We start from the raw sequence: 17,730 nt of genomic DNA on the forward strand, positions 1-17,730 counted from the left end.
GGTTTATAAAGTCAAGCCCCCCAACTAAGAACAAATCATTTTTATGAGTCTAGTGAGTTTGACTTTAATTTAGTAATTGGGTTTGCTTAGGGAATTGAACTTCGACCATTTATAGCTGGTTGCCTAGTCACTAGTTGTATGCTAAAGTCCTCACAAGTAATTAGTTCTGGATAACTTCTATGGTCAAATTTAGATACTTTGGTCATGATTTAGCTATCATAATCAGGGCCGGCCCTGAGCAAGGGCGGGCCTGGGCGACCGCCCAGGGCCCCCAATCTGGGGGGCCCAATATAAATATATGTAAATATACATAAATATACATATCTGTCAAGGCGTGATGGCCTAGCCTCCCAGATTTGGGTTCCAGCCATCAAAAATTTCATGTGTTGTATTTTATGTTTATATAAAGGGCCTCCAAATAATTATATGCCCAGGGCCACCAAAAGGGCAGGGCCGGCCCTGATCATAATATAGCCAAGTTAATTACTCTTTTTTTTAGGAAGCCAAGTTAATTACTTGAAATCTCATACTTCCATCTTTGAAAAGAACAAGAAAGTTATACCTGAAAATTCGGACAGAAATAAAATTTATCAAAAGAATAATTTGAAAGAGATAAATCTCTTGATAGTAAAAGACAAATCCAGATGGTAAAAGTTTGACCTTTTGACAAACATAAAACCCCCCGAAAATCACATGAAAACGACCGACGACAACAACCAAACCACAAATATAGCTTTTTTTACAAAATATTATGTGAGCCGTTCGTGTGGGTTTCTCCTTCAAATGAATGAATCGTCTTGGCGCTTCCACGTCGATTACTTTCGCTTTGGAGGTTGAACCAAAGAGCACCACGACAACCCGGATTCCCAACAACCCTTTCTTTTCTTTTTTTTTCCCCATTCAAGACCTAAGAATAATGATTAAGAATTCATCACAACATATAACATTATGTCATTTGAGAAGTAAGGTTTAAAATAGGAGGATTTGATCCTAGAATTGGATTGTCTAGTTGGATTCAACGAAAACCCAATCTACCCACTGGGAAAGGTGAAGATTGACGTTAAAATTGACCCGAAGATCCTAAAAATAGAATCCATAGCGGTGCAATTGAGATCGTCGAACAATGCTATATTGGGATGACCATGACTCCACGCTATGAGCGCAATTCTATCAACTTATTGATGAACACTCTATAACCTAATTTTTTTAAATTTAAAATACTTTTCTTTTTCAGACACCAAATTATTTTTATATCGTTTATCCCCCAATGACACTAGAAAACTTTTTTTTCTTTAGAAACCACCAAACACAATCAATTAGTGATAAAATTCGACTCTTGAGACCTTCTCAGGCGGATTCCTCCGTTTACTCCTCAGCCTATAAGTTATTAACAACATTTACGTCGAAAAGACAATATGGGGCATGAGTAGAATATGCTAATAATGATCCTTTCCTTATGTGTCACTATAACGCCATTTTAGTGTAACGCCACCAAATCATGACAACATTATTTCCCCAATATACCATTTTAGTTTATTCATACTCTTTCCTGTCATTCACGTGATGCACCTACTCTCCCTAAGATGCACGTGACAATATTACTTTATACTATACTCAAATTAATTATTATTCCAAGTTCGTAAAAAATAAGAGAGAATTATATTGCCATGCTATATGCCTTTAACACATGATAAAAACGTCTCAATGAAATTGGGTTAATACAATTTTTGGACATCGAAAGATTTTTTTCAAACTCTAATTTGAAAATTAAAAAATCAAAAAGATTCATGTAAGAAAATATTATTTTTTTGTTTTTAATGACACGTAAAAGGATTAATTGTCCGAAAATTAAAAAATCTGCTCGAGTTAGTTGATTGAAAACAAATTTGAAATTTAAGTTACTAAGTTAAAATATTTAAATTTTTGATGATTAAAATAGAAAATAAACAAATCTTTAGGTCACCAAAAATGGAATTAATTCCAATTAAATTATATCTCAAGAAAAATGAAAAAAAAAAAACAATCTGGAATATTCTGATTCTAAATACCTTGTGGACCCCACACGATAAATAGACAATTTTCTCCTTCTCCTCTTCCCTAGAAAGCTTTATGCTTTAGCCGTCACGACATGTAAGAAAGAAAAATAAATAAACAAATCCTTTTAGTTTCAGGATGTTGAAGGAGGAGCTGCTACTTATATAAAGCTCCAGATGGGTGCGTAAATTAAGCTTTGTGATCACCTGGAGGTGTAAGATAGTAGAGACCGTCACTGATATGCTTGGTGTACTGTGTGCGCGTCCCAAGCCTTGGATCCTCAGCTCCCTCAATCTCCTCCACGGCTCGGGGACGCCGAGCCACTATCGGCTTGAGCAGAGCCCGATTCATTTCCTCGATTCCACCAGCAACCGTCTGCGTCGTCACTCCAGCGCTGCCTGTCATCTTGACGGCTCTGTTGGCGGTGGCGCTGCGGCTATATGGCACGTGATCCTTCCTTTCTCGACTCGCCGGCGAGGGAGCGATCTGAGGCGACCGGTAGAGCCGAGAGGGGAAGGGTCGTGGAATGTTGCGTGGGATGCTCGCCCTGCGAGGTGGCTTCATCGGCCGGATTCTGCTTGGCTGTTGTTTGGAGTCTGCGCATGTCTCGCGCCGCTCGATTTGATCGATGAGTACGCGGAGACCGGTGGCGTTGTGGAGGAGAAGATTGAAGGTTGTGAATTGATTAAGAGAACAACAACAGAGGAAAAGGGGACGTGTTCTGATGAGAAAAATGACGAGTCGGTTGATTACAAAGTCACAGGTTAGTTATTCCTATGTAACAGTGTACAGACTCCATTTAATCCATTATTCTTATCATGGTATATGTCTTGCTTTTAGATAAAAGATGACAACTTGATTCATAAGATTTTCAGAATCATCAGTCATGAATGGCTTGATTTTGCTGTCTGATTAATTTGGTGAATCATTCAACATCCTGACAATATGTATTGTTTTCAAATCACTGAAATCTACTTTCTCCTCAAGTTTTCGATTCAGAAAGGGAGTAAATGACTAAATCAATTTAATGAGTGATTGTGGTAATCTTCTTTGATATCTTTCTGTACAAGGTATTAAATCATATCAAAGGGCATATATGTTGATAGAAATTTAAATATACACAGAGTATGGGATCTAACTTCAGGGTAATTAACGCAGGAGTAATAGCAGATGGGCGGTGCCTATTTAGAGCTATTGTTCATGGGGCATGCTTGAGAAGTGGTGAAAAGGCACCTGATGAGAATCAGCAAAGAGAACTTGCTGATGAGTTAAGAGCCCAAGTGAGTTTGATACAAGTAGCGTAAAATTACTTATTCATGTTGTTAACCTTAATTTGGTCTGTTATAATATAGCCCTGAAATTTTTATGCTAGTTGGTACTAAATCTTGATTTGGTAGGTCGTGGATGAGCTCTTAAAGAGGCGGGAAGAAACGGAATGGTAATTTTTTTATTTCTTAATGGCAGCAGTGCAGCACTGTGAGCATCACCATACTATATTTCTCATTGGTGTTTAATTTGTTAACCTTTTATTTCAGGTTCATTGAAGAAGATTTTGATACGTACGTGAAGAGAATTCAGCAGCCTTATGTATGGGGTGGAGAACCTGAGTTGATGATGGCTTCTCATGTTTTGAAGTAAGTTTACGCCAACATATTTCTGGGACAAACAAAAATACTCAATGGTGGAGTTTAGCCATTTCATATAATGTGTTCTTCACCTCGCTTTCATGTATGAGTCCTTTAGCTTACTAGCTTGACAATTTGGCTTTGGCAATGATTACAAAGAGAGAGGCTCGAGTGGGATCTCCCACTTTGATTTGAAAGGCAAAAGGAAAGAGTGGCAAAACAAAGAATTGATGTCACCCCTCTTTCCAAAGAGGAAGGCTTTGGTGTCTTCAGAGGTTTTGTCCCTCTTCTTTCTTTTGCTCTTTTCTTAGATTTGGGAATTCCCTCGGCGACGTTCCTTTCTATATCTTTGACACTTGATATGAGCCCATGTATTGGTTTTGTGATTTGTGCTTGTTTTCATTGAAAAATTCCTTAAGCTTAGTTGACATTCATAAATTTAGAGTCTTTGTTTCAACTGTAAAATTCCTGAACCAATCTCTTTTTGGACATTGACATGGATATCCGATTTTTTATCATATTGGAAACATGCCAGTGATGCTGTGCCCTGTTGTTATCGTAAAGGTAGCCTTACTGAATCAGATTATCCAAGGAGTGAAGGGAGAGTCTACACTATTATTTGTGGCAAGCTCTTGAATGTTTATGATACTTTGTTGGTTCATTTATAAATTGTCAAAATTGGAGTTGATCTTGATGTCAAAGTTAGACATAGTGGTTTTATTTCGGTACAAAACTCGCCGTTATATTTTAATTCAAATATCCATTTTGAGTTCTAAGCTTGTTCTTTATTATTTTCGGCCTCTAATTATGACATCCTCTTTATTGTCCAGGACACTGATATCAGTCTACATGAAAGATAGAACCTCTGGTAATTTGGTGAACATAGCGAATTATGGTGAAGAATATCGAAAGGACAATGAGGTTCCCATTAATGTGCTTTTCCATGGTTATGGTCACTATGACATAATTGAGACTTTCTCGGCCAAAAAGCTACTGAATACTAATCCTGTAGAAGTTGAGTGTTGTTAATTGGTGTATTACTAGACACAGAACAAGGGAGTCAGAATAAGACATGTTCCGGAAACAAGAATGTCTTGGAACTGGTACAGCAAGCTTGGGCGTTAGGCTTGTTAATTTTTTGTAGGTCTACTATCTTAGTTTCAATTTTTTGATACAGTCATACAAGTTGATAACTGATCCACTGGGAGTGTTCCAGATGGTTAATTCTTTCATTAAATAAGTAGCATGATTTTTTTCTTCAACCTTCTAAATTTTGGTCCTCTGGTAGTTTGGTGTTTGTTTTGATATGGTTCATTGACAAGTTTCCACTGCCAATCGAAAATGGTTGTGTTGGGTAGAACTACCCTTGAAAGCAGCATTGACTCAAGATTTCATTGAGGGAGACGATGATACTTAGTACTTGACCTTTTATACTGAAGTTTGTATATGCTTCTCTTTCCTTTATTGTTGTCTCCTCGACTCTGATTTCATAGGGTCCCAAAGTGAACTTGGAACATGGTAGATTGTACGATTCAAAAAAGAGAATGGTGGGTTACAGAGCATATAGAATGATCACAAAGACCTGTATTTTGCCACTCGTTACTGTGCCATGTAGCTCAGACAGGTTTGATGGTCCGGAACATTTTTGGAATCGGCTTGTGTGTCAAGTTTTCTGCAAGGGAAGCAACGGCATATGGTGTGACTTGTGAGACCAGCAAAATCAATCGTCTCCTTGTTCTTTTATTAATGAATGTTGATTCATAGACTATTTTAAGTTTGTCTTGTTTTTTATTTTTTGGTTTAACAGAATAACTCAGCAGGCATGCCTATTAAGCTTAAACTCGGGCAAGTCATGCCTATTGGATAGCCTATTAAGCTTAAACTCGGGTAGGTCTTGGCACGCACAAACATGGTTGACAGAGACCGTTAAGTTGCATACTTAAAAGATGCAAATAAGATGTGCAATATCAATCAACGTGTATTCTCTTTATTTTGTGTCACCATGTGTCAGCTTGATCGCAGATCAAGATACATAATAGAGAACAACAGGAGAACAGAAACAGAGAGCATGAAAGCTCAAATTTATTTGCCAGCCATTCAAGTCCTTCAAGCTTCACTTCCAATCTGTAAAACGGAAGGCAACCGTCACAGATAATCAGACATCTATTCAAGCCAACCATTACAAAGTTTCTTCATCGTGATTGATAATCAGATGATCTATTCGAGCGAGCTAAGAACTTTCTAGTTACGCACAAGTGATGGGAGGGAGATTGCACTGTGAAGGAAGGTGAGTGACCATCCTATAAGTGCTGCAGAGGCAGTCATGTTGAACTGAACTGAGTGCATTGCAGCAGTCTGTGCTTGGGTTAGTGGCAACAGGAAGCACGAATGGCACACGCACGCATTGGCGCTGCTGATCTGCGCCTGACAGTCCTGTGCTTGAGCCATTTGAGTCTCCACTGCTAGTGCAATGAGCAACACAAGCAGTGCTGCTGCAGCTTGGAAGCCAAAAAAGAGCTGAGACTTAACTGCCGCTGCCATAACTATAGTTCTTAGTGTTGTATGATTCTTTTACCCTCTTAATCTGTTTGTCCCTTTTGTTTCATGCTTTTGGGGGTTATTTATAGTTGTTTTTAGCTGTAAGAGTTGAAAGTTCTGGATGACTCACCTAACCCTATAACAAGTTTTGAGTTCATCATAATTATTGTGTGGATTTCAAACCAATCTTGGAAGTTCAACAGCAGTTCTTATGTGGATGGCTTTGGTAAAATTGGATCTCAAATCAGTACACAATGCACAAGTAAGAGTCGGCCAAAACCCGTGCAAGAGAACCAAGAAAACCAACTGAAAACCAAGAAAACGTCAAGGAAATACTCCCAAATGATTCAAAATCCCGACCTTAGCATCATTCGCTTCAAGTCCAAAGATATAAGTATAACCAACTGAGCTATTGCACAAGTTACTTGTAAACCTAACAGTATGAGGAAGACTATACACAATAATCTGCACAGTAAAAGAGAAAACTGCACCAAATATCATCTCTTAGTCCAGCTTGATTATACACAAGACCTTTCAATAAAACAACAGAAAACTGTGTAATTATTATTTTCTTTGCCTATATGGCCTGAAGCCTTGATGCTCATTATCAAAGAATGACCAGCCAGTCTTTGCTTCAAAATCTGAGTTCAAAAGTAAAATTCCTCTATAATGATGAATGATACAATGTTATGATAGTTCTTGCATTGGGTTTCTGCTAGGCGTTAGGTACAAAGGTGCCAACATAACCGACGCCAGCGATGAAAAACGCCATGGATTGGAGGAAGAGGAATATGAAGTATCGGTTATTTCCGAACGCAAGATCATAGCATCCACAGAAGAAGAGGTATGCCCCAGCAGCCAGCTCTAGCAAATGTAGCCTGTTTCACAAGCAACCACAAAAACAGAACCTGTTCACCATTTTACTGCTGCATATGATTAATGAACATTGTAGTTTTAGTGAAAACAGAAGGATTACCTTTCTCCAATCCGAATGCGCAGTTTTTTGGGAGCCTTTACGCCTAATTTTGTCTTAAGAGCATCTCCTAATTTTTCAGTGACAACCCATTCATTCACCCTTCTCGTCTCCAACAAACCTATGAATGTTGCTTTAGTCCTGTGCAATGACATCACATTCTCAAATAGGATCCAGAAGACCAATAAATGGAGAGACCTGCCACGGAACCAGAATTGTATTAGACAGCTTTAAGAGAAAGTAACAATCAATACCAATAAAGTTTTCTCAGCAAACAAACAAAAAGAGAAATTGACCTTGGAGTTCCAACTGCATTCAGGAGAGTGATTATAGAAGGAATATAGACAGCTCCCCATTTGGGGACTTCGACTTCTGGAACGAAGACGGTTGCTGGTAAAACGACACAATAGAAGACAAATGTGACTATGTGAGCCACAATCTTCCGGACGAAGAAGAAACTGCATATCACATACAATTTCTTCTGAAGGGAAACTCTCTGGAAAAAAGAAAAAAAACAGGCTGAATGAGTAGAGCTTATCAGGATGGATTAAACAATCAGTTCTCGTTTTCGGAGATTGTGATTTTGATTGCCGTACCTTGTTTCTTAATATTTCCATTGCCATTTTCTTGAACAGATTTGCAGGTCCACAAGACCATCTGTGCTGCTGATACCGATAGGCCTTGAATGTACTTGGTAATTCATTCTTCACCTGAAATGCACAATTTTACCATTAAATTTAGAGTAATAGCTTTTCATATATCTGTATGTATGTATATGCAGAAGTGATTCAAATATTACCTTTAGGTCAGCAAGGTATACAAATTTCCAGCCTCGGAGACTAGCTCGGACAGCCAAATCCATGTCCTCCACTGTCGTTCGATCCTTCCATCCACCAGACTCGTTTAGCGCTGAAATTCTCCACACACCAGCAGTTCCTACATTGGACAACACCATTTATATTACACAGTCTAAAATCAAAGATTTTTCTACAGAATTAAAATGATAGTGAAAGTGGTTTTTACCATTGAAACCAAAGAAGGCATAGGTTGCAGACCCTACTTCTTGCTCAACTGTGAAATGATAATCCAATGACATCTCTTGCATTCTTGTCATTAAGCATTCATCTGCATTAACTGCAATTACAATCCAACAAAAACAACATCAGCATCATTTACATAAAAAAAAATGAATTCAATTATGGTAGCTTAAGCAGATTAAGGCTGGTTGATTACCAAATTTCCAGCGGGCTTGAACAAGGGCGATTTCCGGGTTATGGACAAGAAATGGAATGGTGCGCCAGAGAAAATCGGGTTCGGGTTGGAAATCAGCATCAAATATGGCAACATAGTCACATTGTTTAACATAACTATGGTTCATGCCTTCCTTGAGAGCTCCTGCTTTGTACCCATTTCTGTTGTCTCTAATCTCATACTTAATGTTTATGCCTTTACTTGCCCATCTCTGGCATTCTAGCTCCACCAAGTCCTATTCAGGAAAAAAGAAAACCCACATAAAAAAATATGTTCTTTTTCATGATTGATGCAAATGAAGTAAGATAGTTGTCCAATACCTTGATTGTGGGGTCTGTTGAATCATCAAGAACTTGAACGATGATGCGATCGGACGGCCACGAAAGTCCACAAGCAGCACCAATAGATAGCTGATAGACCTGCATCAAAAAACAACAAGAACAGTGAACACAAGTCCTTGAAACCAAACTTCACTACAAAAAAAAGTTATTGGTTTTGGTATGTTTAGGTACCTCTCTTTCATTGTACATTGGAATTTGCACTAACACCATTGGATAAGCAGAATTCCCTAACTCAACATCATCCTTGATGGTCTCCCATTTGTACTTCTTTTCGGGTTTTCGACCAAACAACTTCACAAAGACTATCACAACACCCATGTAAACCCTCTCAAAAAAAAGCATCACAGACATTGCCAGACACAACACTACCAGCAACCTCAAAACCGGGACGATCAACGGTGCTTTCAGTTGCTGCCAAATCAATCCCAATTGTCCTGTAACGTCGTCCCCGTACCCTTGAAATGAAGAAAACTGTTCCATTGTCTAACAGAAGTAATACTAACTGGAACGGGGATCGATAACAAAAGAAGAATAACAATGAGAGAGCCTCTATCTGTGGACTCTATGTGATTTGGTTTTTAAATAAAGAAGTGTGTATGTGGGTTTTGCGAAAAGAACACGAATCTGTAATGTGATTTTTGCTTGTGACTCACGGTTAGGCAATGTGAGCTAGCTTGGATGGATTTTTGTCAGAAGAGTTGATTCATCTCAAGTACTCTATTGGGGTTTACAGAAGCAGACCCACTTCACTATTATGATCACAAAAACAGAGGAAGAGCATACAAGAAACCAATATGTAGTGTACACAAACTAAGGTGAAATGGCTTGCTGGTCCTTTTCTTTGAAACAGGGAGAGTCTTTTAAAGAAGAAAAAATATGAAGGACTCCAGTCATATTTTTTGTCAGACCTATCCCAAATGCTCTAATGGACAACACATAGTCCATGTGAAATCGTGGGTGCCGCATGATTCCTATGAAATTGTGTGTGTCCATCTCAGTATTTGGATAAATCGGACAAAAAATACTGGGATCTGTAAGACTGCTTTTATATATATATACATAAATATGGAGAATTTTGAGCAAAAACTGGTCAAAAAGAAAATGACAATGGATCCTAAATTGGCCAATTTTAACAGCGGTATTGTTTTTCAAATTTTATAGCAGATATGAAGTCCACACCATAGTCTTATTAAAATGGTCATTCCAGAGAGAATGACTTGTTCAAAACTAGGTTGGCTCTCTCTTTCAGAGACCACAAACGACAGATGAGAAATGATTATTTTTTTTAAATTCCAAAGTTTGAGAGAAATAAAAATTATGTAATTAAATATATGAATAATATGGACAAAGAAACATGGTGATGAAATGAGAATCTTAAAAAAACGATTTGGACTAAGAGAAAATGTTACAGGATATTACATAATGGTAGAGACGAGAATAGTTATGAAACCACCAAATACTCAAAAGGAATTTACACGTCATAAAATATATACTGAGTTATATAACAATAATTATCTTTATTGCGTCACTTCTATTTGAAGAGTTGGGTCTAGTGGGACTGAAAATCATGTACCAAAAGCTTTAATTATTTGTCTTGCTATGTGTCACAAATCACAATTCAATATTGATTTTAATTAAACCTTTTAGAGAATAATGGTATCCTTTTCGTTCCACTTTCATAGAATCTAGGGCGATAAAGGAGTTAATGATTCGATTTTGTCACATAATGTAATGTTATATTTTTATGCATAACTTAAAAATTGGAATTAAATTATTCTAATCATAATTTTTTTTTGATAACCGAGAACGACATTATACAAATTTTCCCTTTAAACATTTGATGTGAGCCTAAACTCAAACTATCAGACTCGTACACACATAAAAACAATTAAAATTGTGACCCACAATTTAATAAATTTATTTGGTATAAGAGATTCTCCGAATGTGCCATGTTTACTATTCAAGTAGTTGGGGCTAATTGATCATACATTTTAACAAAAATTAAGAATAAATAAATAAAGGATCAATTGATATATCCATGGAATCTCCCTAGCAGTTGGGATGGTTGAATAATTAAATAACTTATGTTCTATGTTGACCCGAATATTAAAAAAATAAATTAAATATAAATAAGCAACAATGATTTTCTGGTGTTTAATATTTTAGCCCAATTTGTCTTTTTTTTTTTTATTTGGTTGGTGAATTAATAATGAATTATAATTTTTTCGTTTTTTCAATATTGATTAATTTCTTTATTTGAAGCATGCAAGAGTGAAGCTGACTATTTTTGCCCACAAAATTCATATTTTATCAATTGCCGACACACCATATGACACTTCACAACAAGCTTCACCAATTAGACATTACACCTTATTTATGTATTGGTTAAATAAATTATTGGGCCGATAACCTAATGTTGAATCTATTTGGGGTCAAATCGTATGAACTTAGAAAGTCTTTGCCCAACTTACCCTATTGTCATATGAGAAATTTTTGCATTCACGTGATGACTGAATTTAGCCCATGTCTGATGTCCAAAGTATAAACTTGTATAATATAGTTATTGATTACAAACTTCAAGACTTGCAACTGATCCGAAGTATATGTTGAGTTGTACTATGCTTTCCAAATTGACCATGTAAAAATGGAAAGAAGAATCACTAGGTTGGGTGTTAAAAATTGAAATCTTTGGCACTTTAATTAATAAAAATAAAATAGAAGCAAAGCACCACCAAATTTTTTGTCCAAAGCTTTATGAAACTAAAGGTTGTTAGGGGTGTTTGTATATAATAGAATAATCAATTCATAAAAAAAATATATACATAGAATAATCAAATGTGTAAACGGTATGGGACAAAGAAATCATTTTTTGTAGTTGATTGTTGACAATGACTCAAATGAGTATTGGATGATTGTACACCAAACACCAATAAAGCTTATAAAGTTTGTTACTATTTAATATATAAACAAGAAACAATATAACTTTTAGAGCCATGATTGCATTTAGAACAAGAAAGAATAGATATAATTATTGTGACCATATATAATGAGCCAATTATGAAAAGGATAGAGAAACTATATATTAGGGAACCATATCATATCATATTTTTCATAAAGAGACCCTTGAACAACATGAACTACCATATATATACTTATTTTAATTTGCACCTAAGTTACATGATTTAGGGTCATCCCTATATAACACCCAAATAATATATATTTATACACATGTGTATGTATCTATAAAGGTAGTAGAATTTTTGGTCAACCTTGGTAGTTAAGTATAAAATGAGTGTTAGATGGGAATGAGATGTGGTGTAGTGTCTAATCTCATCAAATAATTAAGAAGGAATGTATTGATGGAGAATTTTTTTTGAAAGAGAAGTAATAGAGGCATCATATAAGTTCCATAATACTATAAACATCTTTTTCACACAATTGATTAGGGCTTGAAAATCAAAGTGGATGGAACATCAATTTATATACTCCCATCATTTCCACACCAACCAAAATCAAGTTGCCCTAGCCTACAACATATATATGTGCAATATTTGGTCAAGGGATATTGTTAAAGCATGTGAATGTGATCAAATTCACTTAGCAATCTCATTAAACCTAAACCTAATGAAAGCATGCATGATCCTCATCTGTTTTTTTAAAAAATTTAATTTTGGGGTAGGGTGTGCCAACTCCATGACTTTCAGAGCATCATTTCAATTTACTAAAAAAAAAATATAGTTAATTAACAAACAATATGGGGAGAGGAATTGCAATTCATTTCAACATAAAATGTTCAATACCAACGTTTCATTTTCCTATCGAAGATACCCGATCCATAGGTCGAAATGAAAATTTCAACAAGGAGAGGGAATTGTAACAATATAAACAAGGTAACAGGAACACAAGCAAGCAATGTGATTGGAACCACAATCTGCAATTGGTTGTCAAACATAATAAAAAGAGATGCACAAAAGGCCACTACCATGGCTGCAATTGATAAGAAGAGGGTGGAAAGACCGATAATCAACTTCCTGGGCAAAGAAATGAAGAAATCTTCTTCTGCATAGCGCGATGTGAGTATGCCGAGAAACATTAACACTGACGTTGAGGAAGCAAAGAGAGCAATTGCATCGGATATTATAAAAACCCTGAAAAATTTGTTGTGAAGGAAGATGGGGAATCCTGTATCCTGATTGTTACCACCAGGGACAGTAAATGCAGCCGCAAACATGATGGTAATGATAAGAGCACCGACAACCGTAGAAGAAGTAGCAGTATCCTTCATCCATTTCTCCCCCTCAATCAACAAGTCCTTGTGGTTTCTAGTGAACACTTGATAAGGTGTCTCTCCATCTTGGTTTGTCATTTCTTTGGACATTGGACTCACAATGGTCTCCACCTCCTGCATAGATTTCACTAAACAGTAAATATCATGATACAGTAATGCTATGTATCTTAGCAGCTGGTATCCCAACTGTTGAGTTGTACGCACAGGATTTCAACAGCCCGGATTACTGAGATACCAACTCCTAGGATGTTTATCATTTACGTTCTATGAACCAATTAAATAAATGTGCTTCCAAGAAAGGTATAGTGAGAAATGATGACCTTAAACCATAACAATTCTCTTTGCATCTGTAGGGCTGCGCCTGAGATGCGGGCGAGCTGAGAGGAAGGTGCCAGCAGACCCGCCATATGTAATATATTATTGTGGAGGCTATCCACGCTTGTGATTAGTGGAACCTTCCTTGCATCAAGGCCATATATAAGGCTAAAAATCTTTTCTTGACGAAATTCTACCGCGGACTGAAATATATCTCTTGAATTCTTAGCCCTACTCCATATGAGATCAGGATGAGCTCTAACTATCTCAACAACTAACTCAGTTATCCCATTCCTTACAGATTCGAAAATTGCAGCATAAACTCCTCTATCTATGATCTCTCTGCCATCCAATGAAGACATTTCTCGACAAATGCAGCGTACAAGTTCATGGGCAAGGACATGGTTCAACTTCATATCATACACTTGTTTGATTCCTGAATTAAAATATCAAGTATAACTATTAAACAATCCGAGAATATATGAATATGATGGAAAATAAACTAATGAAAGTATACACGGGGTGGGGTGTATAAAATAGATCTAGTTGATGCAGGGGAATACCGAAGAATTCAAAAAAGTTCGAAACCAGTCCTCGAAGTAGACTCACCACTGCAACATGAAAATCAATCATCCAAACTGATAAATGTTCAATAAATAGCACGTATATGGTGAATTGACAGACCAAGAAAGAGAGAAAGAGATGTGAATTGCAGCATACCACGACTTCTAATGCTAGCCTCCTTTTCTGTGACTCTTAGGCTGTTTTGACGAATGTATACATGAACACTAGATGTAGTAGGTAGTTGAACCTGCATACCTGTCATGGGTAAATTGAATCATGTCATCTTAAGATCAGGGTCAGACACAATTCTTAGATTGTTGAGCTTTTACAATATCATATATATTTCTTGGAAGTAGAGAACAAGTGATTAAAACGCAAAGTATAACGGGAAAAGGAGATATACTAACAGAAGTAAATCCATTTTTGCCAGAATGAAAGACGACTGCTACTGAAAAATACAGAGGACATATGAGATAAAGTGACTACAGCACTGTGCGAGGGGCGTCTTGTAGCAGTAGCCAAACGTGGGCAACGCTGGACCAGATCCAAAGCAATGTCTAATGTAGTAGCATGTCAATATAACCAAAACAAACATGGAATTAGCATGATTTCGATATTGACTATACATAACATGTAAGACTTGATAATACTTACCAAACATTTTGCAGATAATAGTGTAATTAAGGAGATCTATTCCATGAGCGCCATTTTCTAGGAATAGCAATTCAAGTGGAGTGACAGAATAAAGATAATGAGTCATATCTTTATGGCCTCTAGCACATGCTGCTACAACTGGAATATATCCATCACCATTTGCAATGCCAACCAAGTTGTGATTTTTCTTGACCATACTCTGGGCGATCTTTGTCATACCATTATAAGCAGCAACACAAAGAACGGTGACACCAAATACATCTTGTATTTCCAAATCTTGTACAGTCATGATCCTCATTAATTCCTCCGCAATCTTCACATGTCCAGCAATAGTTGCAACATGAAGACCCGTCATGCCGTTGGCTGAAATTCTTGCATTTTTTGCGTTTGGGTGACCCTCAAGGAAGGCTTTCACAGAATTCCAATCACCTTTATTTATAGCCTTGTGTAGAGGCACAAATTGTTGGAATGAACTGTTCTCAGCTCCTGCCAATTTCAATAAGAAACCTTTTGTTTTAGAATGGTAGCAAAATGACCAGGGTACCAAAATAGCACAAAATAATGTTAAAATAAGTTGATCTATATTGTAGTAAATAGGTTGGCCGATCTTTGAAACTACTTTAAAAGGCCACAAACATACTGGCATATGTTCATCTAGACTTCCTTTTTCAACACTATTTAGGGATGTTCTTCTTTGAATGAGAAATGTGTCAATGCATGCATGCATCTTTTCCCTTACCTGGATGATTGTGTGTGTTATGTGGATAAAAAAAATACCTGGATGAACTCCACTGGGTGGATTTCCTCCCATTGCTTGTGCTTGAATCAGATTGGCTAAGGCATCCCACGCAAGTTTAGCTGAGTTAATTTCCCTTATTTGTGAAACTATATCCAGACTGCATGAGATCTGAATTGCATGTAAAGCTGCAGCATTCTTCTTTCTCCAACTCCTATAACCCTCTTCATTGTCTTCGGGCTTAGGAGGTTCATTGGTGTCTTCCACAATGTCCCATAGATCTTGAGATAGTAGATAATTTTGTATGCAGACTTTCCAATTTGCATAGTTATCCTTTCTGAGAACCTCATGCACTATCGTGGTTGGAGCTACAGATGTTGCCATAATTTATCTGTCAAAACATGATGTCAAACAACATAAGACACATACTAGCATAAGTGTTTTACATATCGTTGTTGTCATATATAGCTTTTGGGAACTAAAAATTTTGGTTCAACAATAATTATTCCATTGTTAACAGTAACACCAGTGGCGGCACTGGGGTGGGGCGACACAGGTGGCCGCCGGCCCCGGGTCTCCAAATTTTTGAAAAAAAAAATATTAATTTTATAGTAGTCCAAACACAAAAAACCAACTAAAAAACTAACAATTCCCCACATATTTCAATTAAAAAAGCAATAAAGAAAAAAAATAGATTTTAAAATAAATAAATAAATAAAGGACCCTTTACTAGAGCTCGCCCGACTCAGGTACACCACAGTAACACTAACCAAAGTGCATATATATATATATTTGAGTAGTCAAAAGGGGATCAAGGAAGTCAGCTTAAGACCTCAAATTGTATACAAAAGAACTAAACATATCCAGCATAATGCTGATGGAAGCACAAACTGATCTTTCACCCATAAACCTCTTACCCAAAGTTTTAGGACAACACTTGTTCTGCAACAAAGATTCACATGGTAGGTAAGAACAAGCATTAAGAGTAGATCTTGCATATGAACTTGGAGTTAATTGGCATAATGGGTTCTTGTCACAAGAGATCTAACTACAAGCACAAACTACACAGCTGGAATTCAATGTTAAGGGACAAAAACACCCACTAAAATTCAATACAGAATCTCCTCTCTCCCCTTTTGTCAACAAAAAATGGGGATTGTGGTAAAAACACATCAGTAATTAATGGACCATTATTTCATATGCAGATAAACCAGGAAACAAGGGTTGCAGGGCTATACAAACTGCTCAAATTTAAAAGAGAAACCAAACCAAATTAATCAATACTGGTGGACTTACATTGACCCTGTAGCTCTTGGCCCTGCTTCTGCAATGGTGAGACTAAAGAAGCACTTGATGAGAGAAGATCTGGAAGCAAAGAATGAAAGATCTGTTTGTGGGACCAAAGTGCTTTAGCAGAAAAGAATCATTGAAGCTCAAGCTCTTGACTTTAGTCATTTGAGTATACTATCCATCCAGCTTTAGCTAGTCGGGTTTAGGCTTTGCACTGTGATTGCAACAATTAAAGAACAGTATGAATAAAAAAGAAATAGCCATTCTAGAGCAAGTCTTTCCTTATCATTTAATGCCACTGCCAGCCGAGCCGGAGATCCAGAAGTCAGAGCATCCACAATGGTGCTACTTGTGCACACACTCCAAATTTCACTAAATTATATTCTCTCTCTCCTCATTTCTCTTAGGTGGCACAATTTAATTGGGTGATTGGATCCCACAATCTACACTATTCATCAATACTCCATACATTCCAACACTCTATATTCATTTTCTTTATTTTCTCTCTCTTCCTTTTCATCATCTCCCTCTTATTTTCCATCACCTCTCTCTTCCTTTTTATCTTCACTCTCTTTCTTTCCATCATCTCTCTCTTACTTTTCATCACATCTCTCTTCCTTTTTCATCACCTCTCTCTTCACTATTCATCAATTATCATACACTTCAAAGATCAAGTATGAACTAATTTTTCAAGTGTCATTTTTTATCACAAGTGTGCATGTAGTGCTTAACTTATCAAGAAAGTATCATCTCAAGTTCCCATTGTGAACATCTAGCGCTTAATTTATCAAGAAAGTATCATCTCAAGCACTTCAAAATCATCCCATTGTGGATGCTCTCAGTCACTTAAACCAATAATATTTTGTGTCTGCATCATTTAGCATTCCAACCAAGTATGGTTTCGATTTAATCTTATTTGTTGTCAGTATGGTGTCAATTATTCGAATGGTCCGAAATTTATGTTCACATAGTTATCCGAAATACATGAACCCGGAAGAACTCTCTCTCCTTGAGACTGAAGCAGCAGTTGATTGCATAAGACTTGAAACAAAGATGATGAGTGATTAGAGCACTTGCAATGGTGTTATTTTGTCTGGGACAACAAATATGTATGAGGTTTT

The 17,730-nt window shown here is 36.8% G+C and overlaps 3 protein-coding genes across 5 annotated transcripts; 1 reads left to right on the forward strand and 2 right to left on the reverse strand.

Moving 5' to 3' along the window:
• The first annotated feature begins 2,142 nt into the window (after positions 1 to 2,142).
• On the forward strand, positions 2,143 to 5,420 carry LOC119980237. Its single transcript, XM_038822856.1, has 5 exons — positions 2,143 to 2,797; positions 3,193 to 3,314; positions 3,432 to 3,472; positions 3,570 to 3,668; positions 4,490 to 5,420. The coding sequence occupies exons 1-5, from the start codon at positions 2,275 to 2,277 to the stop codon at positions 4,686 to 4,688; spliced, it is 984 nt and encodes a 327-aa protein (XP_038678784.1). The 5' UTR covers positions 2,143 to 2,274; the 3' UTR covers positions 4,689 to 5,420.
• Positions 5,421 to 6,782: 1,362 nt separating this feature from the next.
• LOC119980589 (glucomannan 4-beta-mannosyltransferase 9-like) lies at positions 6,783 to 9,463 on the reverse strand. Of its 2 annotated transcripts, none has more exons than XM_038823349.1 (9): positions 8,934 to 9,463; positions 8,742 to 8,840; positions 8,404 to 8,656; positions 8,194 to 8,304; positions 7,970 to 8,106; positions 7,767 to 7,880; positions 7,467 to 7,666; positions 7,174 to 7,368; positions 6,783 to 7,075 (listed from the first exon to the last, which is right to left on the reverse strand). In XM_038823349.1, exons 1-9 carry the CDS (start codon positions 9,240 to 9,242, stop codon positions 6,913 to 6,915), a joined length of 1,581 nt encoding a protein of 526 aa, XP_038679277.1. In that variant the 5' UTR covers positions 9,243 to 9,463; the 3' UTR covers positions 6,783 to 6,912. The 2 variants fall into 2 exon arrangements, with proteins under 2 accessions (XP_038679277.1, XP_038679276.1); XM_038823348.1 differs by having other exon boundaries at positions 8,404 to 8,653; positions 8,694 to 8,840.
• A 3,055-nt stretch (positions 9,464 to 12,518) lies between these two features.
• LOC119980588 lies at positions 12,519 to 16,787 on the reverse strand. 2 transcript variants are annotated; one of them, XM_038823346.1, is made up of 8 exons: positions 16,616 to 16,787; positions 15,361 to 15,710; positions 14,584 to 15,069; positions 14,337 to 14,486; positions 14,086 to 14,184; positions 13,929 to 13,976; positions 13,371 to 13,801; positions 12,519 to 13,164 (listed from the first exon to the last, which is right to left on the reverse strand). In XM_038823346.1, the coding sequence occupies exons 2-8, from the start codon at positions 15,701 to 15,703 to the stop codon at positions 12,556 to 12,558; spliced, it is 2,166 nt and encodes a 721-aa protein (XP_038679274.1). In that variant the 5' UTR covers positions 15,704 to 15,710; positions 16,616 to 16,787; the 3' UTR covers positions 12,519 to 12,555. The 2 variants fall into 2 exon arrangements, with proteins under 2 accessions (XP_038679274.1, XP_038679275.1); XM_038823347.1 differs by lacking the exon at positions 16,616 to 16,787 and adding an exon at positions 16,237 to 16,519.
• Positions 16,788 to 17,730: the final 943 nt, after the last annotated feature.

This window comes from Tripterygium wilfordii, chromosome 16 (assembly GCF_013401445.1).
Source record: "Tripterygium wilfordii isolate XIE 37 chromosome 16, ASM1340144v1, whole genome shotgun sequence".
In the NCBI taxonomy this organism is placed as follows: Eukaryota; Viridiplantae; Streptophyta; class Magnoliopsida; order Celastrales; family Celastraceae; genus Tripterygium; species Tripterygium wilfordii.